Source organism: Melanotaenia boesemani, chromosome 15 (assembly GCF_017639745.1).
Source record: "Melanotaenia boesemani isolate fMelBoe1 chromosome 15, fMelBoe1.pri, whole genome shotgun sequence".
In the NCBI taxonomy this organism is placed as follows: domain Eukaryota; kingdom Metazoa; phylum Chordata; class Actinopteri; order Atheriniformes; family Melanotaeniidae; genus Melanotaenia; species Melanotaenia boesemani.
The window spans coordinates 32,608,602-32,635,516 of NC_055696.1; the positions used below are offsets into that span (position 1 = coordinate 32,608,602).

Here is a 26,915-nt window from a genome sequence, read left to right on the forward strand (position 1 = left end):
AGACATCAGATCTTTTACTTTTGATATCTTCTGAAGGTGATAGTAGGCGGACTTTGTGGTTCCCTTCATGTAGTTTTCAAAGTTAAGGTCTGAGTCCATCACTAGACCCAGATTTCTGGTCTGGTTTCTTGACAAAAAAATCTGTAAAGAGTGATGAAGACATGTCAGTGAAGCAAGTTTTGTTAATGAAGTACCTTTGAGATTTTGTTCTGCATGTCACACTGACTTGTAGTGTCAGCCTTTTGTTTAAAACGTATATCTGCTAGTCCCACCCCTACTTTTTAAAGGTCCTGATGAGACTGTTGCATTCAGTGGAGTCATTCTAAATATTCTGAAAGTCCATATTTTATATAACATGTTGTTATCAAATCTACAAAGAATATTGGATCTATTTAAAGCCGTAACATGACTCAGAAATTCCTAGAATGACGTAGATTCACATAGGGGGGAACTTGCCGGGTTTCTGATGTTTGTAAGAGTACTCCGGAGTGTTCTTAGCTAAGAACAAGTCCATAATACGAAGATTTTGGTGAATGCGACAATTTTCGTAAAATGTTTGTAAGTAGGATTTAAGAACAAATTATTGGTTCCCTTTCATGCATAAATGACAACGTCCGTTTCAAATGTTGTCTTTCGTTGACATCCTCATGTTATGCATGTTTTGCGTTGCCGTGGTTGTTGAGTCGATTCCTCCACTAGAATGCAGCGCTAAGTTCAGAGTTCAGTGTCATTTTCAGACAGCGGAGATGCATCGCTATAAGGTTGTTTACACTCAGCACGGCCTAAACATTCACATATAGTCTTGAAAAGCTCAAGAAATTTCTACATTTGTTGTGCTCGTCTTCATTCTTCTTCTGCTTTTTTGTTCCCTTCCTGATCCTCTTCTTCTCTGGTTTGTTCCTCGCCCTGGTCACCCGTCAGCTTTTCTGCTCAGCACCGTGATTTCCGGTGGTATTGCTTCATCTTCTGCGTCAAGCGACTGATAGCTAAGCTCCCTGAAAACGGAGAAAATTACGCGTGTAACCGACAGAGGACATACAAAACTGTCCATGCATCTGCGTGTCCGTCCGTCTGCGATCTGTCTTCGAGCGTAAATGAGCCTTTATATGTTTACACACTGATGTGAGGAGATATGGGTCATAGGATACGTTTAATTGTACTTTGATTTTATTTGTCCTTAAACCTTCTGTCCCTCATACATTTAACATGTTTACTTACGTACACTTTATTTCTCTTGTACAGACTGAAAGGACCACAATCATGACAGACTCCAAATATTTCACAACAAACAAAAAAGGTGAGTAGAGAAGTGTTGTTTTAGTAAGAAAAAACTGCAGATTTAAATCATTTCACTTAGTCTAATAAAACAAGTAGTTAATCAAAAACACAGCTTCATTTATTTAAGTTGTTTTAACATTATACTAATAATACTTTACTGAGCATGACGGTATGTTCAAACCTTCAACTCTTGGTTTAATTCTTCCTCCAGGTGAGATCTTTGAATTGAAGGCAGAGCTGAACAATGAGAAGAAGGAGAAGCGAAAAGAAGCAGTAAAGAAGGTCATTGCTGCTATGACTGTCGGCAAGGATGTCAGGTACACAGAAATCCTCCTGATCGCTCTGAGAGCTGAAAGCCACGTTTAATGTGTTTTAATTCCCCCTTAATTTAGAATAAAAATTAAATCCTCTTTAAAATGAACTTGTAAACACCTATTTCCAGATGAAAACGGCCGTTCCGAATTAAAGTTAAATCTGAAGTTACTGGCTAGTTTGTTCTGATTTTTAAATCTAATTTAATAATTTCTTGATCAGGTTCATTCTGCTTTAAATCGGTCCCGGCTGTTATGTGCGTGCTCGTTGGTATTCTACCTCCCTTCTCCGCCTCAGCTGATCAAAGTGAAGTAGTATGCTGGTGTTGAGCAGCTGCTTCAAAACTAGAATCAAATCAAGTGAAAATGGTTGTCATGTGGTCTTCCATGTCGTAGACAAAAGGAAAGAAGCAGGAAGTGGAGTTTGTCTTTTTTCCGGTAAATGCGCCATGTCTGCCCCTTGTCCGCCCCTTGTCCAATCAGAACACTTCCCAACCCCCACATCTTAAGCGGAATTTAATAAAAGTGGTTAAACATGTTTTCCATGTAAACCTCAATTCTGAATGAGTATTCCCATGTAAACGCTAAGCAGAACACTTTAATTCCAAATGATTTCATTCTGATTAGAACCGAACATCAGGTAACCATGGCCACTGTGAGGTAAAGGGATCAGCTGTGACTGAAAATCTTGTTTTGTCAGCTCCTTGTTCCCAGACGTGGTTAACTGCATGCAGACTGACAACCTGGAGCTGAAGAAGCTGGTCTACCTCTACCTAATGAACTATGCCAAAAGCCAGCCTGACATGGCCATCATGGCCGTGAACAGCTTTGTCAAGGCAAGGTCTTAAACTCTTTCAATCCATTTAAATGAACTGATCGGCAGTGAGAACTTTTTACTAAAAATCTCTTTGTCCTGAAATGCAGGACTGTGAGGACCCCAACCCTCTGATCCGGGCTCTTGCTGTCCGCACCATGGGCTGCATCCGAGTGGACAAGATAACAGAGTACCTGTGTGAGCCGCTGAGGAAGTGCCTCAAGGACGAGGACCCATACGTGAGGAAGACAGCGGCTGTTTGTGTGGCTAAACTGCATGACATCAATGCTCAGATGGTGGAGGACCAGGGCTTTCTGGACTCCCTGAGAGATCTCATTGCTGACTCGAATCCCATGGTAGGTGCTCCAACTTTAGCCTTATTTTTATTAATGGAAAGAAAGTTATAGGCGACTAAGCAGAATTGAAGCATGTATGCTTCTGTTGTAATTAGTATAGTAATTAGGGGTGTAACAAAATGCTAAAATCATGAATCAATACGAAATACGATTCAGGCTGATGATACGAAATACTCACGATATGAAAGAAAAACTGAAGAAATCACCTGATTAAGATAATGAATTTGATGAAAAACAATTTGACAGCAAAAGTTTAACAGTGCAATCGTTTGCTCTACAAATAAAGAATAATGTTAATTTTCTAATTTCACTGATTATTTTGATTATTTCTTAAACTTAAATGACAATATCACAAAAACTTTATCCTTAGAAGTCCTTATACATTTAGCTGAAAGAAGGTCAAGCCAAAAAAAAAACAGTCTTTTTGTCATTCAGTCTCTGTGTGCACAAACAAACAAACATTTCACCGTTTCATCCTCTTCTGTTCTTGTCTTAAAAATATAAAAGTTAAATGTTATATTTTGAGGTAATTTATAACTAGTGCAGAAATACAAATTCTGTAAACAAAAGAAATTCAAAAATTAAATTTTACTTAGTTTCTTCCTTCTGCGCTTACACAAGCATACGAAGGTTATTGCTGCCTGTTTACAGTAAAACACACTCTGACATATTTTTCTTTCTTTAGATTACAATACAAATGCAAACAAAATCTGAAAAGGTACTTTGTTGTAAACAATGAGGACAACTTGAAAAGGAAAACTAAAAATGAAATACTCCTCAGGGCTGCAGTCTAGATCAAAAAATGTCTGTTACAGCATGTGTAAGTTCTTCTGTAAATATGATATGTAAATATTTGCAAAAACAAATATTCTTCCTTAAGCAGACTTACACAATCATACAAAACTTATTGTTGCCTCTCTTAAGTACAAAATAACAGGTGCATATTCTTCTTGAAAAATGTCAACATATCAACATTTATCAGGTAGCAGTTGAGACATCTCACAATATCTGCTGCTGTTAAAATGCCTTCACCAGGAACTGTGGTGGCAGAAACATGGAGTAAAAGTGTGACTTCAATGATTTGCATCGGTGATCTGAGACAAACGTACCGGTAGCTTCAGTGTGAATCGAATACAGCTGCTGGCTGAAAGCGCAACATATCTTTATTAATGTGTCCGCGTCTCTAAAACCCACAGTTATATTAATCATAACATAGTTGATCCCCTCTGCAACTGTGTTTTCAAAGTGCCATGAACGCATCATCACTATCTTTTGGCGTTTTGTTATGAAAACAAACATAACGCTGATATTTTAGAAGCCTCGCTAGCAGCAGCAGTCAGCTGCAGCGTCCGACTCCTTTGGCATGTCTTCTCTTCTGACGCTGTGATGACAGCGTCTCCACCTGCTGCCACTATTCTGTCTTTCTGACACCAGTAATGTCCACGCCGTGTCCACCAGCTAAACATTTTTACGTTTGTCAATGTGGTCCATCAGGATCAAACAAAATTCCTCTTCTTTCGTCTTTTCCCTGCCGAGCCACCATGGAAACGATGTGATGAATATGTATTACAGGCGTCCACCTGACCATTTATAGCCACCATGTGGGCGTAGGAAGGCGCTCCCTCACGGGCGCCTGCTTTAGAGTTTATTCTGACTTATAAACAGAAACAGACGTAGACGTAGACGTTTGCACTATACCTGTAGTTTGTGTTGCTACGCACAGTTTGATGAATGAGGCACTAGGATGGATGGGGATGTCAGTGGAGTTAAGGAGGCTGCAATGCGACTATAATTGCGATTGAAGCATCAGTAAAAATTAGCGAAACCCAAGAAGCGTTGCAGTTGTTTAACAGAGGTGGGAACTGGCCATTCAGAAACGGCTCTGACCTTCTCAGGGTCCGTCCTGACCTAAACACCTCTCTGAGGTCATGTTATTCTGGTGGTATGACGGACAGATCCGGAGGATCAGGGCGATGGCTAGAGATAGATGAAGTCATGTGGCATAACACTCCATCCTTCCTTCCGGTTCTCCAGTCTAGATGGGGATTGTGGGAAGACAACCAGGGGTGTCCCAGAACTAATGGTAAATCAGGCGAGTTAAATTCCTGATGGTTGCCTGAATCTATGAGTTTGATTGGAATTGATTGTTGGGTGATGGAATAAAGAAGACTGCCATCCAAAACCCGAGCATGAACAGGAGGAGAGAGAGGCTCAAGATTTAGACCAATCTTAGTCTTACGCTTTGTCTACAAAGCTAGCCTCAGCTCCGGAATCCACTAAAGCCTGTACAGAGTGGGAAGAGTTTTCAACACAGGGCCGCAGGAATGAGTGTCTCAGTGTTGGGGATTGCCTTACTTTACTCGTGGTCGTCAGTACTCCCGCCGCTACTGACGGACCACTGCAGAGGCCAAGCTGAGGGAACACTGGCCAGGTCGGACTCTCTGACTCTCTCCCTTAGCCGATTGTCCACCTGAATGGCAAGGGAAACCAATTTGTCCAGATAATTCGTGCATCCCGGGTGGGGAGCTCATCCTTCAACCGGCGGAGAGCCTTGTCGTTCCAGCCCGAATCAGCAGCTCTGAAATCGACAGCAAATTCAGCAACACTTTGACTGATGGAGATTAATGAGTTGTTTTACTGCGTCACTCCCTCTCATGGAAGGATCAAACACTTTCTTTATTTCTTCAATAAATGCGGTATAAGACAGCTGTCTGAATCCCTGCCGGTCATACGCCGATTCTGCCCAGGACAGTGCTTTGCCCTCAAGGAGTCCTATTATGTAGGAGATCTTTGATCTGTCACTGACGTAAGTGAGCGGCTTCTGGTCGAACACAAGTGAGCATCGTAGTACAAAACCTCTTACCCAATTACCCAGGTCCCCGGCGTAAGATTTGGGATCAGGGATGTGCGTCTCTTTTACCACAGGATCAGACCGTGGTGAGGATAATCCGGAAGCAGGTGGCTGGTGAGGAGTGGGTTAAGGCAGATTTATGCTCGCGCAACTTCTGCGTGCGTATGGCTACGACATAGCTGACACTGGTGAGTTTGATCTCCACTCGAGCGTAGGGGAACGCATCGTTTTGGTGTTGTGTTGCAGTTTCTCCTCCTAACCTGAAGGTGGCAGCAAGGGTGGTATCGGCTGGTAAACTCACCAGGTCGGAGTTCTTTTGATGGTTCTCTTCAGTTCGGTGGTATTTCCTGTTTTAAAACAACAATGGCGTCCAGTATGGGTCAGTGTCTTTATTAGCTTGTGGAAGATAACGATGAAATAATTCGATCAGCCTCTCATCAACTGGATCCACTAGTTATTGTTTTTAGAAACGGTGTTACCACACATATTCAGCGAGAACATCCAGACATCCGACAGCACGTGATCCCAAACTGGCCAATCACAAAGGAGTACCTCAGCGTAACCGTCTGCGAAGCAGGGCTGCACATCAGGTCTGGTCAAAAATTGCCGGGAAGGCTGAGAGCTGTTACCACTTGGTAATCAACAATCTGGCGATGACTGGAAGGCTGAGCTGGTCTAATATACTCGCTGTGTGATTGCAGAATAAGATGCAGGTGAAGATCCTGGTTGCCAAGGAAACAGGCACGCCCACCATCGTCACACACCAGAGCAGGAACCACAACGTTAGAATAAAAACCGCATAAAAACAAATGGCATAAAAATTTTATCTAATGTAAACAGAAAAATCTTCTATCATCTGAAGGGAAAGTTAGGTGCATCTTGTAATCTGGGTCGGGGAGCAACATGCAGACTACCTCATTTGAAAAACAGTAGGTGAGTATGTGGGGTGATTAACCATGGCAGAGGGAGGAGAAAATGAAAATCCTGCTAATTCTAGTGTTAAATACATATTAGTTAAATGTTGATGTCTGAAGTTTTTGTTCACAACTCCATATGGAGTGTATGTTTGTGGTCGTCTTTTTACATTTTTATCTCGTGCTTCTTTGAATTTTATTTTTGTCTTTTTTTTTTTTTATTTCATGCTATGAAATTTTGTTACACCCTTAATAGTGATTTATTTTTTGTGGATTAGGTGTTTTTGTGTAAATTTCATTCGAATAGCATGATGAGCAAAACAATTTCTTTTGCAAATAATAAAACGACTTCACTTCTGCCCTTAAGGTCGTGGCCAATGCAGTTGCTGCCCTTTCAGAGATCAGTGAGTCTCACCCTAACAGCAACCTGCTGGACCTGAATCCCCAGAACATCAACAAGCTGCTGACGGCCCTCAACGAGTGCACAGAGTGGGGTCAGATCTTCATTCTGGACTGCCTGTCCAACTACAACCCCAAGGATGAGCGAGAAGCCCAGAGGTATCATTCATTTAATCTTTCCATCAAATAACACCAACACTTGTAGCTGTGTTCCCTTCCTTTCTGAAATATTGGCGCTCTTCCCTGATTCAGAGAAAGCTTCTCTTTTACCTTCTCCTGCTCTTGTCTCAAAGCATCTGCGAGCGGGTCACCCCTCGCCTTTCTCATGCCAACTCGGCGGTGGTCCTGTCAGCTGTCAAGGTCCTGATGAAGTTCCTAGAGCTGCTGCCGAAGGACTCTGACTATTACAACACACTGCTGAAGAAGTTGTCCCCCCCGCTGGTTACCTTGCTCTCTGGAGAGCCGGAGGTCCAGTATGTGGCTCTGAGGAACATCAACCTCATTGTCCAGAAGAGGTCTGTGATCGGAACTGCAGATACTTGATCAACGTTTAAGAATTTAAGCACAATGAAATTAGTTTTTAAATAATTTAAAAATTAAAAAATTATAACACGTGTAGCTAATAAATCTGTTGGGATGGTTTTAAATGTTGGCAAGTCTCAGGAGGAGGTTTTTACCTTACTAGGACACACATTTTTAATTTTGTCCTTATTAGTGTTACACACAACCTAAAAACAAGATATTGTCTTACTTTAATGGCAAAAACTGTGTGTTGCTTAATTAAAAAGAAAAGTCATTATCTTGTATTCGGGCCACTCTGAATGTGTGCAGGCCTGAGATCCTGAAGCAGGAGATCAAGGTGTTCTTTGTCAAATATAACGACCCCATCTATGTGAAACTGGAGAAACTGGACATCATGATCCGCTTGGCCTCCCAGGCCAACATTGCTCAGGTACCTTTTGGGAAATGCAGCTACACGGGATCTTTGTTATAAGGATGATTTTTATTTTGCAGCATGTTCCCTTTGAAGATTTTTCAAATTCCAGAAACGTGTCTGGCCTTTCAGGGCTCAGGAGAAGTAAAGTCGTAGTGAATCAGACCACTCGCCTTTAATTGCTCAAAAATGGAGCTTAAAGAGTTTTTACTCTTACTTGCAGGTTTTGGCTGAACTGAAGGAATATGCCACAGAGGTAGATGTTGACTTTGTGCGTAAGGCTGTGCGCGCCATCGGTCGCTGTGCCATCAAAGTTGAGGTAAGAACTGTAGGAGTAGCTTACAATGACTTTATTCACACTCTGTTTCATTTAGTGTGTCTTGTGGCAGCAGCACAGTACTGTTAGCACATCTTTCGACAAAGACTCCAAACTAGGATGTTGAACTCAGTTTGCAAAAGTTTATGATGCTGCTGATGTAAAATTCCTGTTAAATGTTAATGTGGCTGTAACACTCATCACCTTTCTACTAATTACTGTTGTTAACATCAAGTCCAGGTCAACCGTGCTGGTTTTACACTGAAACTAGGACTTGTGTTAGGAGTTATGACCCTTTACCTTTACATGTAATCTTGAGATGCATGTGTCCTGTTCTTCTTCAGCAATCCGCTGAGCGCTGTGTCAGCACCCTGCTGGACCTCATCCAGACTAAGGTGAACTACGTGGTTCAGGAGGCTATTGTAGTCATCAGGGACATTTTCCGCAAGTACCCAAACAAGTGTGTTTCCCCTTTGAGCTCCTCAAAGCCGCTCCACAAATACACTAAGTAATCAATCCTTGTGATGAATTTTATTAATGTAGCTGAGTTTATGTTAATTCTGCTGTTCCTCAGGTATGAAAGTATCATTGCTACTCTGTGTGAGAATCTCGACTCCCTGGATGAGCCGGATGCTCGAGCTGCCATGATTTGGATCGTGGGAGAGTATGCAGAAAGGATCGATAACGCTGACGAGTTGCTGGAGAGCTTCCTCGAGGGCTTCCACGATGAGAGCACCCAGGTGAGCTTCCCAGATACACAACTAACCAAAAAACGAGCAAAAATGAGCAAGAAAACCCAAAACAATCCAATTTATAGGTTTAAAAGTGATTAAATGGGTGTGAAGGAGTATTTTTTTTTTTTTTTTTTTTTTTTTAGAAGCAGTATTACAAATGCCTCTGAAAAACTGCCCTGGTGACCTAAAGGCTAAATAATTAGGATTTTTTCCTGTAAAAATAATTTAAAATGTTCTCATTTGCTGCGAGGGATGAAAGGAAGCTTCCGTATAAATAATCTGTCTCCTACATCAACAACGTCTTTGTCAAGTTTTTCTCCTTCAAAATAAGAGTTCCGTGCCAGAATAACTTGGGTGCACCGTGTTGCTCTTTCCTACTTCCTGGTTCCTTAGCCAATCATATGTGACTCCCCACGGTTGCCTAACAACAAGAAGGCAGCGTTTGGTATTTTATGTTGGAAAAAGAGCAGCAGCCTGCAGGTATGGAAGCTGGTAAAAGAAGCTACCAGAAATAGTTTCAGAAAAACCTAAAAAGCCTCGGCATCCTGCTAAAAAAGCAAACCACCAAAAACGGAATAAAATGAGGATCAATGTTGGAGAATCTTTTGAAAGGTGGAGAAGTCTGAGCTGGCTAAGTTTCTCCTCCACAGGTAAACACCAGAATTTTGCTTAAATTAACCAAAAAGTTTATCTTGATTTACAAAGATTTTAGTCTAATTTATTCCTCTGCACTCGTTAAATGAATGTGTGTGACTGTGTGGACGTATTAGTGGAGTAAACTGGTGGCCTGTTAGTTTACAACAACAAATGTAATGATGTTTGGGCCGAGTGAAAACTGTGTTTGTCCTTATTAACTTAAAATTAAGTTAAATAAAATTAAAATTAAATTAATATCAAATTAATTCATTAAGTGAGACTGAGGGAAAACATTTGTTAATTAATGTAGATTTGTTTACACTCTATTTTAACGTAAATTAGCGCGTGAAATTAGCGCTAGCATTGCAAAGCATAGCAACTTCCTGTGTGTGAATCATCTGCGCTCCTCATCATGATGTTTGCTGGCGCTAAGTTCTCCGTCCTTCATAGACTGTATAAAAGAACCGTCCGCTCACAAACCGCCAACCTACGCGAAACTCTGCGAGGGGAAGAACGTTCTCCGTGCTTTTCTCTTTCAACTGCAGTTCTGATTTGAAACACTGGGTGTCAACGCTACTTATTTCACCTTTAAATCAATCTACAAAAGACCTAAATCAATCTATATATGAAGTGAGTGCAGTTTCACGTTATTAAAAGCAAATTGGCATTTTTGACCACTTGGAAATGATAAGGGACTGGTACACCATCTACCTGCACTTAAAAGATAAATTCCTGCCTTGTTTTCTCGTGTAGCTGGTGTTTGTAAGCTTTGTAGATGTTAGACAGCATGTACACTTGCCAATCTGCTTCAAAGTCTAAGATGAACATGAATGAATACCACTGACACCTGTGACTAAATCTCTCCTCAGAGCTTCTTTTCTTTATGTTTATGCTCTGGGGATGTTTCTGTACCAGGTGATCTTGCTTCTTCCGTCTTTTGCAAAAGAATCCACCTGAACCTAACTTCACATTTCTTTTATTTCTTTTGTATTTCCATACTTTGCTTTTCTCACAAGGATAAAAGGATCAGGACTTTTAATAAGTTGAGTTTATGCTTTTGTTTGCAGGTCCAGCTCACTCTGTTGACTGCCATCGTCAAGTTGTTCCTTAAGAAGCCATCCGAGACTCAGGAACTGGTGCAGCAGGTCCTCAGCTTGGCTACGCAGGTGAGTCTTTCTCTCTGAAGAAGTAGCTTTTAGAAGTTTATGTTCTCCTTGTTGGATGTTGCTGCTTGTGTTTCTGCTCTTACAAAGACCTGTTTTTTATTTTTTTTGAAGCTCCTACATTCACTTTCTAAGAAGAAGCAAATTTTTGACCACTTCTAGTTTTAGTTGTCTATTTCAGTTTTACCCATCTCCATAGTAACCACATGACCTCCATGTTCCGTCATGTGTTGACCTTTCTAGATTAAATTTATTTTCTTTTGTCCTCTAGGACTCCGACAACCCTGACCTCCGTGACAGGGGCTACATTTATTGGCGGCTGTTGTCGACTGACCCCGTGACTGCCAAAGAGGTGGTGCTGTCAGAAAAGCCCCTGATCTCCGAGGAGACAGACCTGATTGAGCCCACCCTGCTAGATGAGCTGATCTGCCACATTGGGTCCCTGGCCTCGGTCTATCACAAACCACCCAGTGCCTTTGTGGAGGGAAGCCATGGAATCCACCGGAAACACCTTCCTGTTCAGCACAGCAGGTCAGACACAAACATACGGTACATATACACACAGACTTAGATCTTACTTTGTTTGGCCTAATTGTGTATAATGGACATAATGATTGATTTTTACTTTTTTTCCACCTACTTTTCAAACTGTAGTGCATCATGATGAACTTTCACCTGGTGCTAGTAGCATGTGAGATAGGCTTACAATCTACAGGATGTAGATGTGCCGAAATTCCAGCGTGTTGCAATTTGTGATGGGAGAAAGCTGGATACATGCATGAATGAGACCTCTTTCTCTGAACCATGGCCATCATTTAACCGTTATTGTTCCTCCAAACATGACTCTTGGAGTCTAAACGTTTCTCAAAAAATAAACAAATCTTTTGGTAGCGTTTTTTAGAATAAGATAAATTATTCTCACTGTCTCTGTATGTGAACTGTCATGTGGTTGCTAGGTTACCTTCCCTCTTTTGAATCCACCAACCAGGGCTTTTGTTTGTCTGTACAACTCTGGCACAACTGTGTCTGCAATCGTTTGCCAAGTTGGGATCTTGTACCGAAGTTCCGAGGACTTTTACCTTTTGGAAGAACCTGGCATTGTTGATGATGCTATACAGCCTTGTAGTGGTGTCCAGCTCCAATCCTCGAGGACCACATTCCTGTAGGTTTTTTTTGTTTATGTATCCCTGTTCCAACAAATCTGACTCAAATGAATGAGTCGTTGAGCAGAACTTCATATGCTGTTGGATCCATTTGAGTTGAGTCAGGTGTGTTGAAGCAAGGACACGTTGAAAACCTGCGGGACAGTGGCCTTCGAGGACTTTGGACACCCTGGCCTTAAGGCCTTTGCAGCAAAAGCTCTAATCATCAGGGGCCGTATTCCTAAAGATTCTTAAGCAGAGAGTTGCTCCTAGTGGCCAAATTCTAAGAAAATTCTGAGAATCATGATGTTTTCTTAGAAATTTCCCCTAAAAGTGAGGAGTAGATCCTAGTAAAGATAAAAACTATTTCTAAAGAATCTGAGCTCTTAACAGAGGTGAGATCCGTTAAGAGCAGGGAAGAGGACTTTTGAGTTACTTAGGAGTTTCCTAAAGGCGGATTTACGGTTGCGCTGCATTTGCGTCTGCATAACCGCTGTAGGCTCGGCGCAGCTCCACAGAGGCCCGATGCGCACCTCTTCCAGACCTGACGTGCACCCCTGCTTCGCAGACGGTTTCGTGGAGGTTCTCCTTTGTGATTGGTCAGTTTGGAATCACGTGTTGCCAGATATCTGGTTCTTCTCGCTGAATTTGTGTGGCTGTCACCTTCAGGTTAGGAGGAGGAACTGCAACACAACACCAGAATGATGCGTTCCCCCAACGCTCGAGTGTTAGAGCAAACTCACCAGCGTCAGCTACACCATAAACGACCGTAGACGCCGATTCGAGCATAAATCCGGCTTAAGCAGAGGACAAAGTGGCGGACAAAGAGGCAGGAGAGATATTCTCCAAACTAGGAATGCATGATATATCGGCATTAATATCGGTATTGGCCGATGTTAGTCATTTGTTAACATATCGGTATCGGTCCGATAAGCAAAACTGGGCCGATATTAACAGCCGATATTTATTTTCGTATAATTGCTGATTGTGGACGTGTGTTGGAAGGTTTGGCCATGCAGCCATGTTTGGACATGTGACAGCGATGCAGCACTACATTGTGGGATGTAACTGAAGCAAGAAGCAATTTCAGCTGTGAGGTAATTTTTCACGGTGTAAAAAGAAGGTACTCGAAAAGCAGTATGCAATATCTACAAAGTCGAAGTAATGCGAGGAGGATGCCGTGTCAACTCGTTCAGCACCACAAATTTGATATGTCATCCGAAAAACTGCCATCCAGAACTTCACAAACAATGGTGGGAAGCTGACACCCCTAATGTTTGCCTTATTTTTACTTTGTACATAATTTGATAATCTTAAATCTTTTAAAACAAAATATATATATCGACATCTGTAAATATCGGTTATCGGCCATAACAACAATATTAATATCGGATATCGGTATCGGCCAAAATTTTCATATTGGTGCGTCCCTACTCCAAACACTGGATGACAGTGAATTATTAAACGTTACAGACTGGATTGTGCAGGAATCATATTTGTGTAAAATGTACCTCAAAAAACACTTTAATTCTCATTGACCAGCTGAGCCAGGAGCAAACACTGTTCCTCTGTCTAGCTGGTTTCCTTCTTCTTTTCTTCTCCATCTTTGTTCTCTGGTTTATCTGAATACCAACCAACTCTGCTTCTTTTAGGCCGGTCAACAATCACACACAGTGGTGGAAGCCTTTTTACCCTCGTTAATAAAAAATTGGAGTTGAAATGTTCAAAGTTGAAAGTGCAACAACAACCAGCGTGGTAAATAAATGAAAGTAAAAAAAATAGAAATATCAGTACCAAGCGGGTCTGAGTTTCTACATTTTCTGCAGGATCATTTTAAAGTACAGCTTAGCATTTATATAACAGATTTTCTTTTATGTTAAATATTATTTATAATTACACAGTTTTCATATAAATCAGATTCTATGATTAAGTTTATTGATTTGACGTCATTCTATGTCCATTTTCACCGAAGGTGTGTCTAGCTTTTAGGTTCAACCAATCACAGCTTTAGAAATGATGACTCATACCGAGCAACGAGGTCAACCACACCTCCTCACTAAGACAAGAGTTTCTGTCCATCCCTTGCTCAGAGCTCTCTGAGAATGTTCTGGAAACACTCCTAGGCTAAGACTCTTTGCTTGGAATTTTAAGGTTAAGTTAGAAGCTCTCTGAGAGGATTCTTAGCATCTTTATCCCGGCCCCGGTTATCTGCTGAGCGCTCTCTCACGTTGATAGCAACTTTTTCATGGAGTCTTTGACCTTTGGTTGGCCTGAGTCAATAGTTTTTATTTGGCTGTGAACCAGAGCTAACGTTAGCTCAGCTTGCCATTGGCTAATGTGCTTCCTGACGTTATAGAATATTTCATCTTTGCATGACAAGCTTTACAGATGGCGTGGGTCTTATCCGGCTCCAGGTACCTCTTAAAATCCAAAGTCTTGCCAGATATCAGCGTTTAAATTTAGTGCGTCTTTTTTTTTTATCACACATTGGCTGCTGCTGCTTCCCTCAGCCATGCTGCATGTACTGTGCAAGTGTCTGCAACCGTGTATTTATTTTACCCACAATGCATCCAACACTTTGTTTTTAATTGAAAACTTTTTTATCGAACAGAAGTGGGTAAAAGGAAAAGCTGCCCACCATTATTTTGACTTTAAAAATCAATGATGTGAAATAACAGCATCGATTTGGAACCGTGTCAGTGCTGATATATTGCTTTTGAATTTAATCTTTAATGTTTCAGTCCTTAGCTCTAGGTTGTTCAACCGGACTACATTGCTTGTGGGTAATATACTGTTTTTAAACCTACTGTGTCCACTCACTTCTCCTGTGACAGCATCGACACAGGTGAGAGCCCAGTGAGTAGTGGGCCAGCCGCCACCGCCATGGACCAACCACATGTGATCCCCAGCCAGGGTGACCTGCTGGGTGACCTTCTGAACCTGGACCTTGGCCCTCCAGTTAATGTACCCCAGGTCTCCTCAATGCAGATGGGTGCAGTGGACCTTCTCGGAGGAGGCTTGGACAGTTTGGTAAGCATTCTCACACACACACACACACACACACACACACACACACACACGTATAACTGATGTAACGGTAGAGTGGAAGCATTAATGAAACTCAGCTGAAGATCTAATCAGATTTGGTGCCTTTAGAATTAGAAATTTAACCTGACAATAAGTTAATTCCAGTGTAACGGCTGAACTAACTTCTTGTACATTTTAGTCCTTTCATTGGATTTGATGTTTGACTAGTTTTTGTTTATTTTAAAAGAAATTTCAAACATCACCTGAATTTTTTAAATGTTATAACCATGAATAACATTGGCTTATATATTTTGGCTCATATATTTTCTTTTGTTATTGTTTATTTTAACACTTCTCCAAGCCGCTGGATTAGCTGGATTTCTTCTGGCAGATTCATTTTTGATGTCTAACCCACCATGCAGAGTTAATATTTCTCCATAAAGTGAGGGCTCCTCTTGATGGGATGCGGTTGCTAAGAAAGTCTTTGTCTTTGTCTTTGTTTGTTTGGTCTGTCTGTGATGTTTGGATGCTGTCTTTGGGGCCTTTCCTCTTCTCTCCTGTAGCTGGGGGGAGACCTGGGCGGAGGTGTTGGGGGAAGTCCAGCAGTAAGTCAAGCCGTTCTGTTCGGCCGCTCAGCATGTCGCATGCTTCCAGATTTCAACCTACCACACTCTTGTTTGATTTTTTCCTCTATTTATTTATACTTCACTCACACATGTTTTGGATGTTTTAGCCCATTTTCAGGCTGAGAAAAGTCACCCCAGCATTTTCTTTCTCGCTAGTTACCATTACACACTGAAGTAACTTGTAGAGATAGTATAATGCAGGATGGACAGTAGTAAATGATTTGTCATTCCTTTGAACCCGTCGCTCAGCTGTTACAAGAAAGTTTGATTTTAGTGTTTCTTGGCTAATTATTTCAACTCTTGGCCACAAGTTACAAACACTGAACATTATTTTTGGGCCTTATGGGTGACCAATATATTGAACATACTCGAAAAGAATATAAATTGTTAGAGTGGTGTTGTAAGCAATATAAATGTGATTTTCTTTGTACTTTGGCTTCTCTCACTTTCTGATATTGCCCTGCTCACACAGCAGACAGCACACTACCACTTCCATGCAGAAGACCTGCAAACATGTGTTGTTGTATCAGGAAAGTCATTAAAGAAGCATAGAGACAGCGAAAGAAAGTAAGTGTATGGAAGTGGAGCTGCACGATTATGACCAAAATAATAATCACGATTATTTTGATCAATATTGTAAACACGATTATAAATCATGATTATTCATCGTGTTTGGAAAAACATGTACTTTTATTGTACCTAATGTAAACAAACTATGTGGCAATTTTAGTTAAAAAAATTAAACTTTAAATTAGAATAGATGATAAATAATGTAAAAGAATTACATTCACCATTAATTTTTGAGAAGTTAATGTAAATTATGAGGCTACAAAAGATGCTAAATTAAGAGCCAATCGGGAGCCGAACATCCCACCACTAGTATAGTTGTAATGGATGCTTCCATGGAGCGGGGTGTCATGAGAAAGTTTTCAGCAAACGTCCAAAAGTCTCCAATATCACCAGAAAACGTCCAAAAGTCTCCAATATCACCAGAAAAAGTCCAAAGGTCTCCACTATCACCAGAAAAAGTCCAAAGGTCTCCAGTATCACCAGAAAACGTCCAAAAGTCTCCAATATCACCAGAAAACGTCCAAAAGTCTCCAATATCACCAGAAAACGTCCAAAAGTCTCCAATATCACCAGAAAAAGTCCAAAAGTCTCCAATATCACCAGAAAGCATCCAAAAGTCTCCAATATCACCAGAAAACGTCCAAAAGTCTCCGAAATCACCAGAAAAAGTCCAAAAGTCTCCAATATCACCAGAAAACGTCCAAAAGTCTCCAATATCACCAGAAAAAGTCCAAAAGTCTCCAATATCACCAGAAAACATCCAAAAGTCTCCAATATCACCAGAAAACATCCAAAAGTCTCCAATATCACCAAATGAAGTTGGTAGATTTGTCGCTTGTCACTTTTTTTGAAAATAAGTTGCTAGAATCGAGTGAGAACTCGCTAGGTAAAGCGACAAAGTCGCTACGTTAGCAACGAGCTGCCGACTGTAAACGGGGCGCGCCCTTGTTCTTTAGGCAGCTTCATGAAGCCTTGGCCTTGCCTTCGCCCCCTGGTGGTTGGCAGACTATTGGTTGAGAACGGTGTGATCAGAGATGCAGCAGAGCCGCATTTTGAATGTAAATATCGTTGACGATCAGGTTCATTTAATTGTGGCCACCAAAATCATGATCATGATCAAAATGCGATTAATTGTGCAGCCCTACATGGAAGTAAGCTAGTTACAAGCATTAAGAGATAGAAGCTAAATGTAAGGTTATGTCCACACGGCACTGAAGCCAGTTCAGGTGTGAAAACTGTTCAGGTGGCAAAAATTAGGAGAAAGGCTTCAACGTCCCCACGAAACTGCTATAGTACAAACTACAAGGCTGTGGGGGGCGCTATGATGATTAAAGAGTAACACTCCAGAGCTAGAGGAAGACGTAGTGCATGCACAGAAAAATATCTGCTTGCTCCCAAGCGGGATGACTGGGGAAAAAAGTAAGAAAATACATGGTCATAAGGGAGCCCCATGTGTTAGAGGAGGTTTTAAAACATTAATATATATTATGTATTACAATAAAGCCAAAAATATTGTAATATTAGTTAGAGACCATATCTTCCAGCCGTATTTCAGCTTTACGCCCCTGATAGTCTGACTCCTGTTTATAATCTGGACAAACGTAAGCACCTGCAATCGTCAAGCTGCACATGGACATTGATTTATCAGATTTTAGTGAAGTTTTGACATCAGTTTAACTTCAAGTACTTTGATCAGCCAAGCGTGTAGTAACTGGGTTTGCCAAGAATAAGCATTTCCATCTGCATATTTAACCCATAAATAGTGAATTTAATAATCAATCCATTTTCTATACTGCTTAGTCCAATTTAGGGTTGCAGGGGAGCTGGAGCCTATCCCAGCAACTAGCAGGCAAGAAGCAGCGTCGCCCGTCTACTGCAGGGCCAACTCAGACACACAAACCACCAGCCACGCTCAAAGTCATTCTTAAGGAGAATTTACAGTAAAAAATGATGCATGTCTTTCGACGGTGGGAGGAAGTGGGAGAACCTGGATAGAACCCACGCATACACATGGAAAACATGCAAACTCCACACAGAAAGGCCGCCGTTCACACCTCCCCCACCGAGGATCGAAACAGTTACCAGGGACCTCCTTACCGCGAGGCTGCGGTGCTAACCACCGCACTACAGCCCATTTTTAAAAAATTTATTTAATTTCATAAGTTATAGAAAATTTCACATCTCAGAATAAACAATATAGATATGACACATAGTTATAAATGTAATAAAACATTTGACCTCAAGTTTTGTAATTAATGGGCTAAAACACACAAAACCACCTAAAATCCTCATAATTAAACTCGTGATTTTGGTCACATTTTTTGGGATTTTGATTGATCTCATTCTTGATCTCTAAGGTTTTCTTTCTCTTAATTTGGCTTTACTAAATATACTTGTATTTGTAGGTAGTTTGTAGGTTTCTATGTAGTTTCCAGAGATTCTTTCTTAATTCTGACTTAAAGTGGTTGGTTTATGTGTGTGGCGTTCTTTTGTTTTTGTGTTTTTGCGCATGTGTTTGTGATTGTTTTAGGTTGGCCAGAACTTCATACCATCATCTGTCCCGAGTACTTTTGCTCCGTCACCTACACCTGCTCCTCCAGCTGTCAGCAGCGGCCTCAACGACCTGTTTGAGCTTTCCACCGGCATGGCCGTCACCACCGGAGGCTACATAGCTCCAAAAGCTGTAAGTCCACCCAGATTAAAGAAATACTTCTGTTTCTTTTGAAGTGGGGTTGTTTGAAGTATTTAAAATACTCTTTTAACTATCTTGCATGGGTTGGTGGGGTCTTAGTTTGGAGAATCGGGAAGAATTTGTGACGATAAAAATGATAATTTTTGCTCAGGGGCCATGTTAGCCGAGCTAACAACTTCACAGACCAGACGTCGTGTCTCTGTTGTATTAGATGTGATTGACTTTGTCAGTTTGCTTCTAAACTAAAAAAAACTTCTGTGTTGAAATATTGTCCATGGTCTTCATCAAACGATGGAAAAATCAACTATATCCTGTTTAATGTCACCACTGTTTAATTTTTTTGAGGCTTAATTTTTTGATGGCAAAATTTCCCTTTTCAGGTGAGCCTAGTCTGAGCAGCAGCTGGCTGCAGTTTACTCGTTGTTTGCAAGCGACTTCGTAGAAAAACATGCCCAAAGTCTCGTATAACAGCACTGCTGCCTTTCTCTGGCGAGTCTTAATCTGGAACCACAGTCATCACTGTTCACTTACAGAGAAAAAAGACAAGACTGTTAGAAGAAATGTTCATATCTGCCTGCAGCACCTGTTATCCTCCTCAGATCACCTCATCATGACCTCATCATGACCTCATCATGACCTCATAACCTCTGCTTCTGTGCTCTGGTTGGTTCTCAGATGTTTAAGGAGCTTTGTTGTCTTCCCGCACATCAAGCTGTTTGTGGAGCAGAAATGTCTCCACACATGACAGCGCTGCGGAATGATTGATGGCTGATCAGTGTGTCAATGACGTGCTGCGACGCAGCGCCTTACTTTGCATATGAGGTGGAAGAAGTAGTTCCTGATTATCCTTCCATTGTGTTCATGTTAATGATGATTATTGATGTGAGGAGATGTAGTATGAATATTCAAGTTTGAGTATATAAATAGTTGGTATGGGAGGAATTGATATTTCAGTATCAATCCACACATCACTGCTAATTAGTCTCTATAGCATTTACTTTATTTGTTTTATTACAGACACAGTGGATAAATGAAATGAATGAAATGAAATGAAATGAAATGAAATGAAATGAAAAATACTTTATTAATCCCAAAGGGAAATTCAATATTGTAGTAGTAGTAATTTTTTTTTTTTTTTTTTTTTTTTTTTTTTTTTTTTTAAACAATCACATTAATTAATTAAGGGCTTTGTTCTTCAGCCTGATAGCTGCTGGAAGGAAGGATCTTCTGTATCTCTCTGTCTTGCATCGGACTTGAACAAGCCTCCCACTGAACACACTCTGTTGTTTCGTCACGGCGTTGTGTAGAGGGTGTGAAGGATCTTCCATTATCTTCGTCAGCTTGTACAGAATTCTTTTTTTGATGATCAACTCCAGCGGCTCCAGAGTTACTCCAAGCACAGATCCAGCTTTCTTGATCAGTTTGTTAATTCTTTTCAAGTCTCTGGTTCTGATGCCGCTGCCCCAGCAGATTGCTGCAAAGCTGATTGCACTTTCAACAACAGACCTGTAGAACATTTGCAACATTTTGGTGCAGACGTTAAAAGATCTCAGCTTCCTTAAGAAGTAGAGTCTGCTCTGACCTTTCTTGTAAATGTACTCAGTGTTGCTTTTCCACTCAAGTCTGTTGTCCAGCTGAACTCCAAGGTACTTGTATTCCTCCACCACCTCCACCTCCTCTCCCATGATGGAAACAATTCTATGTGTGTTCTTGTTCCTCCTGAAGTCAACAATCATCTCCTTTGTTTTCTTGGTATTCAAGATGAGATGATTGTCACCGCACCATTTCACAAACTGACCGACCAGTTCTCTGTACTCTGCTTCTTGTCCATCACTGATACACCCAACAACTGCTGAGTCATCAGAGTATTTCTGCAGATGACAGAACTCAGAGTTGTACTGGAAGTCTGAGGTGTACAGCGTGAATAGAAATGGTGAAAGTACAGTCCCTTGTGGTGTTCCAGTGCTGCTGACCACCATCTCAGACACACAACCTTTCAGTCTCACAAACTGTGGTCTGTTTGTGAGGTAGTCGTAAATCCAGGTGGTTGTGGAGGGATCCACCTGGAATTTCTGCAGCTTCTCACACAGCAGAGCAGGCTGAATCGTATTAAAAGCACTTGAGAAATCAAAGAACATGACCCTCAAAGTGCTGCCTGACTGGTCCAGATGAGAGTGGGCTCTCTGAAGCAGGTATATGATGGCATCTTCAACCCCAAGCCCATTACGGTATGCAAACTGTAATGGGTCCTGAAAGGTGTTCACCTGCTTGCTGAGGTGAGCCAGTAAGAGTCTCTCCAGGACTTTCATGACGTGAGATGTCAGGGCGACTGGTCTGTAGTCTTTTGGTTCAGCTGGTTGTGGTTTTTTAGGCACTGGAACAAGGCAGGATGTTTTCCACAGCACCGGGATTCTTTTCTGGCTCAGGCTGGTGTTGAACAGGTGCTGGAGAATCGGACATAGCTGTTTTGAGCAGGTCTTGAGAACTCTGGGACTGACACCATCTGGACCTGCAGCCTTGTTCTGGTTCAGTTTCACCAGTTGTTGCATGACTTGGTTACAGGAGACAGACAGAGTGGAGGTGGAGGCAGAGGAGGTTTCAGGAAGTCCTGATGTGGAGGGAGATGAGGTTGTGTCCAGGTCCTTGACTGAGCTGCAGGGTGACAGAGTGGAGGTGTGACAGGAAAGCTGTGGGCTCATGGAGGGTGTGTGGCTAGTTGGGGTTGAAGCAGGAGATGAGCTAAACCTATTGAAGAACATGTTCAGTTCATTCGCTCTGTCCAGACCTCCATCAGTCTGATCCTCCTTTATCCCGAAGCCAGTGATCTTCTTCATTCCTGACCACACATCCCTCACATTGTTTTTCTGAAGCTTACTTTCCAACTTCTTCCTGTAGTCCTCCTTGCACTTCTTCGTTTGTGTTTTAAGTTGTTTTTGTGTGGACTTCAATAACTCCCTGTCTCCATCCCTAAAAGCTTTCTTTTTGATGTTCAGCAGCTTTTTCAGGTCACTGGTGATCCAGGGTTTGTTATTGGGGAAGCACCTCACTGTTCTTGTTGGAACGGTGCTGTCCACACAGAAGTTAATATAATCTGTCACACACTCAGTCAAGGCGTTGATGTCATCTCCATGAGGTTCACATAGGACGTTCCAGTCTGTAGCCTCGAAGCATCCTCTCAGAGCATCTTCAGCTTCATTAGACCAGGTTCTAATAGCCTTTCTAATGACTGGTTGTTGCTGAACGATGGGCTTGTAGGAGGAGGAGAGAAGAACTAGGTTATGGTCTGATCTTCCTAAAGGTGGCAGGGCAAAGGAGCTGTATGCATTTTTAATATTTGCATAAAATAAGTCCAACGTTTTGTTTTCTCTGGTGGAGCAGCTGACAAACTGTTGGAAAGTTGGTAGAGTTGCAGAGAGGGAGATGTTGTTAAAATCTCCAGAGATCGCCACAAATGCGTTTGGATGTTGTGTTTGAAGCCTGGCCACTACAGAGTTAATGACATCACAGGCTGCGTCTGGAGCGGTACCAGGTAATATATATACCAAGGTCGGTGGTATCTACGGCCATGGTGGAGCAGCCATAAACGTGGCTTGTATAACACAGCCAGACAGGCGCTGCCTCGCATGAAACTCAAGTCCAAGTAGATTAATCTGATGAAAAAGATTAGTTTAAATGTAAATGTGGGGAAGGAAGTTTGTACTTTTTACTTACATTGAATTCAGTGAAGCTGGAACTTAAAGTTTTTTTTTTTTCTGCTCAACATTCGTTCTTTAAATAAAGTTGTTCTCAAACCTCATTCTTGTTCACCATCATTTAAAGGCAATCATTAACATGTTAATACATTTAATGTGGTGTAGAGAGGGAAGCTGGAAAAGCTTGAGGGCACCTACATTTTTTTGTTGGTGCATCCAAACTAAAGTTAGACGCACCAGTGCAGAGAGTTGAACTGGAGCCCTGCACTTCATTTTATTGGCCAGTAGATGTCCTACAGGTCCTCGACACCTACTATCCTGCAGCTTTTAGATCAGGGGTAGCCAACGTTGGTCCTTGAGGGCACCAATCCGGCAGGTTTTCCAGATTTCCGTGCCCCAACACACCTGACTTAAACTAACAAGTCATTGTGGAGATCCTTATAGGCTGTTGGATCCATTTAATTTGAGTCAGGTGTGCTGGAGCAGGGAAATCTGGAAAACCTGCTGGATTGGTGCCCTCAAGGACCAACGTTGGCTACCCCTGTTTTAGATGCATCCCGTCACCAACACACCTGAGTTGTGCATCAAAGCCTTGAATCACCATTTCATGGGTGAAGTGTCAAAACTTCAACAAGCCTCAGTCAGTCGTTACTAGAAGCAGCCATGCCACGTTCAAAGTCACTTAAATCTCCTTTCTGACTCGTTCTGATGCTCAGTGAGAACTTCAAGTCGTCTTGACCATGTCTACATGACTAAATGAGTTGCTGTCATGTGATTGGCTGATTAGAAATTAATGTTACCAAACAATTGAACACGTTACCTAATAATGTCCCATGACTGTTCATGTATTACAGGATTACACACTGTGAGTAGAGCTGATCACACGGCTGCTTTTCACTAGGTTTGGCTTCCAGCAGTAAAAGCAAAGGGACTGGAGATCTCTGGAACCTTCTCACGCCGCCAGGGCCACATGTACATGGACATGACCTTCACCAACAAGGCCCTGCAACACATGACTGACTTTGCTATCCAGTTTAACAAGAACAGGTCAGTAAGCTCACTCAAAAGTCTTCCTCACTTTCTCTTGTAGTTTGAGCCAAATGTTCCTTAGAACTTGGCAGTTTAAAGACACCATTGTGAATATATTTTAATTTGTCCTTCATGCAGTTTTGGGATGATCCCCACTAGTCCTCTGCCAGTTCACACTCCACTGATGCCCAATCAGAGCATTGAGGCCTCTTTGCCTCTTAACACAATTGGGCCTGTCATGAAGATGGATCCACTCAATAATCTCCAGGTACAACAGCATGTTAAGTGTGTGTGACTGACTGACTGTGGACTCTGAAGTGTGTCCTGCAGCTTTGAAAATGTCTTTATTAGTCGCTTGTCAGCCATGGAGCACGACAGCAACACAAATCTAAAAGACCCCTTCTAGCTGGATAGTTCTTTTTTGTTAACTATTTTTAATTTAAAGTTGTTTCTGAAAAGCTGTTAGATAAAACCATTTCATTTTCAGTTTATAAATAAAACAAGAAACATCAAGTTTGCTGAGGTTTAGAAATCTGTCTTCATGTTTGCTTTTGGCTTTTTCATTAAGTTCGCCAATATTTGAAATTACTACAAATTGTTTGTGTTGTTTTTTTGTTTTTTTTATGTAGTTTCTTTTTGTTTTAATATGCCTAAATTGATTTGTGTTGCTCCAGCATGAAAAGTGCTTTATAAATAAAGTTTGATTGATTAGGTTTGACAGACTGATGTTGCATCAGGTCTGAAACTAACATCTGAACTCAGGTTGGACTGAGAAGACAGATGTTTGACAGCAGATGTAAAGACTCAAATCCAGCCGTGTGTGAGGCCCTTGGTTGGTTGGTTTGAGTCTAAAAATACAGATTGCTAAATATAATTTCAAATTCAAGCTTAATTCATACAAAAAGAAATGAAACTGAAAGTGTTTTGTATTTGAGGAGCAGCTGTGGTTGGTTTAACTTGGTTTTCACTCCTCAAGGCCCCAAAGTTTCATGCAAAACCTAAACGGAGAGGGTAAACCGTGAAGGAGGTTCAAGTGTAAAAAGGATTTAAAAATGGAAATGTAAGAGGAAATCACCCTTTAAATGTGTGAAATGGATAGGTATGTATAACCAAATTCATGAATAGTTTTTTCTCCTTTTACAAATCACAGTATTTAATAAGTTCAGACAATACCAACAGTAACCGTGCAGGGGATGCACATTCTCAGTAAAAGACATAAGAGGACATGCAGTGGACGGTGGTCGTCTGTGCGTGCAGTAAATGTGCCACGCTGGCTTCTTCTCCGTTAAATGCCCCCACGGTTCCTGGTGCTACAGCTCCATAAGTGTTTGGCTGCACATCCACACGCCCACTGAAAACAGACTGAAATCAGCTCGTGAAGGATGCAGAAGACGGACGGACGCTCCGGCCGTAGACGGACCCTTTAAAGAACCCTCAAAAAGCTGCCATAACCCGTTTAGACCTGGTGCAACATCAGTCTGTCAAACCGAACACTAACAGTTTATAGTCATTTCAAATATTGTGTTACCTGTTTAGATTTTGACATTATTTTTAACAATCTGTATTTTTATTTCACAGATTTGAAATTGAGCATTTTAGCATTTAGCTAAAACACTTTAAACCCTGTTTCAGTAAAGAGACTAGATCTTAATTTATCTGCTATTAACTAGATTACTGCTGTTTAGTGAATCTTTAGAACTGATGAAGTTTGTTCTAATCAGGATATCTAATGTTTAAACTTCTTTGTTTCTTCTGTGCAGGTAGCTGTAAAGAACAACATCGATGTCTTCTACTTCAGCGTACTCATCCCTCTCAACATATTCTTTGTTGAGGATGGAAAAATGGGTACGATTGCTATAGACAGTCTTCAAAGCTGGAATAAATGCTTTATGTTTGTTACAGTTCAAGACAGACTTAAAATAGAGAAATGCAGATTTCAGCTAAATAAATCTAATTTAGATATAAATCAGGACATAATACATGTTTTAAATACTCAGATGTGAAGCCAAACTTTTACTTTATTTGCTCTGGAAGTGCCAACTTTCACAATCTGTCTTGTCTTTTTGGTTTTGAATGAGATTTGTGAAGCTTGTGGTCACTCAGCCAAGTAGTAACAAGAGGATCTCCAAGAAGCTCAGATATGCATTTCCTCTGTTTATGCATCATATTCCTAAAAGCCTGCTTTGTGGCCCATGAACAATTTAAAACCACACCTTACACCCCGTACACATATGAACAGTTTACACATGTTAAAAGTCTGCTCTGACTGTTTTTTCTACATGACTGGTCTAATAATCTGTTTGACCTTGTTCAGAGCGACAGGTGTTCCTGGCTACATGGAAAGATATCCCCAATGAAAACGAGCTGCAGTACCAGATAAAGGACTGTCATCTAAACGCAGGTAGCTGCTTCACAATGCAGCAAAAAACTATGTCAGACAAGCAGAGTCGATCATTTTTCTTAGGATTCTTATATTTCTGACTTACTTTTAGGCTTGTATTTTTCAGCCTTTGCAGTCATTGGTTGTTTTTTTTTGTGTGAATTTTTTTCAGTGTCAGTGAACATAATTTATACCTGGTTTCTCTCTCTAAAGATGCTTTATTAAATACTTCTAAAATGCTCCAGCTGCACCTAAGACCTTAAACGTCTCTGTTTTCTCTTCCAGCTTCATGCCGTCTTTGGATAACTTTTGTTTTTACCTGTAACTCAGTGACACCTCCAGCTCCTTCTGCTTTTAGTAGCTACCAGTAATTGTGTCGTTGTCCTGGCAGCACCGTGGATTAAAACCAATCACGGTGGCTGATCATAGCTGTGACGTAAGCTAGTGTTTCTGGGATTTGGAAGGTCATTAAAGTTCATTAAAACCCTCATAGAGTTGATGTATCCTTTTACCTATAGAAGCTTTTTGTTAGTTCCTCCATTAGTTCTTGTTAGTGCCTTTAGTGACAACAGCCTGTTTACTTGTTTCTGTTTGTTCAGTAATGAGATGCTAGTAACATGTCATGGTTCTGGTTTCAGACACAGTGTCAGGGAAGCTGCAGAACAACAACATCTACACCATTGCCAAAAGAAACGTAGAAGGCCAGGACATGCTCTACCAGTCTCTCAAGCTAACCAACGGAATCTGGATCCTGGCTGAGCTCCGCATTCAGCCTGGGAACCCCAATTACACGGTACAGCATGATGTAGAAATAATTTCATACCACGTGAAATATTTAATTATTGGATGGTCATCTGCCAACATGTAGTCAGAAGAGTGTACCCAGAGATAAATGACCAACTCTCCATATGATTTTTTTACACACCTACAAAAAACAAAAAAACTTATTAGTTAATTGACTGTACGTCTCTCTAGTCTCTATAAGGGCAGTGATTTCACATACCACACTAGTTATATTTACTACTACTACTACTACTACTGAGCGTCCCAT

The 26,915-nt window shown here is 41.2% G+C and overlaps 1 protein-coding gene across 2 annotated transcripts in view; it reads left to right on the forward strand.

The window, feature by feature from the left end:
• ap2b1 (adaptor related protein complex 2 subunit beta 1) overlaps nucleotides 1-26,915 on the forward strand; it is a 38,470-nt gene that overhangs the window by 8,787 nt on the left and 2,768 nt on the right. Inside the window, exons 2-21 of one of the 2 annotated variants that reach the window (XM_042009371.1) lie at nucleotides 1,243-1,297; nucleotides 1,490-1,595; nucleotides 2,290-2,425; nucleotides 2,514-2,759; nucleotides 6,892-7,082; nucleotides 7,217-7,438; nucleotides 7,755-7,875; nucleotides 8,081-8,176; nucleotides 8,518-8,633; nucleotides 8,748-8,913; nucleotides 10,611-10,709; nucleotides 10,978-11,237; nucleotides 14,683-14,878; nucleotides 15,439-15,480; nucleotides 18,602-18,754; nucleotides 23,357-23,502; nucleotides 23,623-23,752; nucleotides 25,245-25,329; nucleotides 25,799-25,885; nucleotides 26,503-26,657. In XM_042009371.1, coding sequence (XP_041865305.1) covers nucleotides 1,261-1,297; nucleotides 1,490-1,595; nucleotides 2,290-2,425; nucleotides 2,514-2,759; nucleotides 6,892-7,082; nucleotides 7,217-7,438; nucleotides 7,755-7,875; nucleotides 8,081-8,176; nucleotides 8,518-8,633; nucleotides 8,748-8,913; nucleotides 10,611-10,709; nucleotides 10,978-11,237; nucleotides 14,683-14,878; nucleotides 15,439-15,480; nucleotides 18,602-18,754; nucleotides 23,357-23,502; nucleotides 23,623-23,752; nucleotides 25,245-25,329; nucleotides 25,799-25,885; nucleotides 26,503-26,657 — 2,790 coding nt within the window. In that variant the 5' untranslated portion in view covers nucleotides 1,243-1,260. The remainder of the gene's footprint in view (nucleotides 1-1,242; nucleotides 1,298-1,489; nucleotides 1,596-2,289; nucleotides 2,426-2,513; nucleotides 2,760-6,891; nucleotides 7,083-7,216; nucleotides 7,439-7,754; nucleotides 7,876-8,080; nucleotides 8,177-8,517; nucleotides 8,634-8,747; nucleotides 8,914-10,610; nucleotides 10,710-10,977; nucleotides 11,238-14,682; nucleotides 14,879-15,438; nucleotides 15,481-18,601; nucleotides 18,755-23,356; nucleotides 23,503-23,622; nucleotides 23,753-25,244; nucleotides 25,330-25,798; nucleotides 25,886-26,502; nucleotides 26,658-26,915) is intronic. The other variant, XM_042009372.1, reaches the window with a different exon arrangement.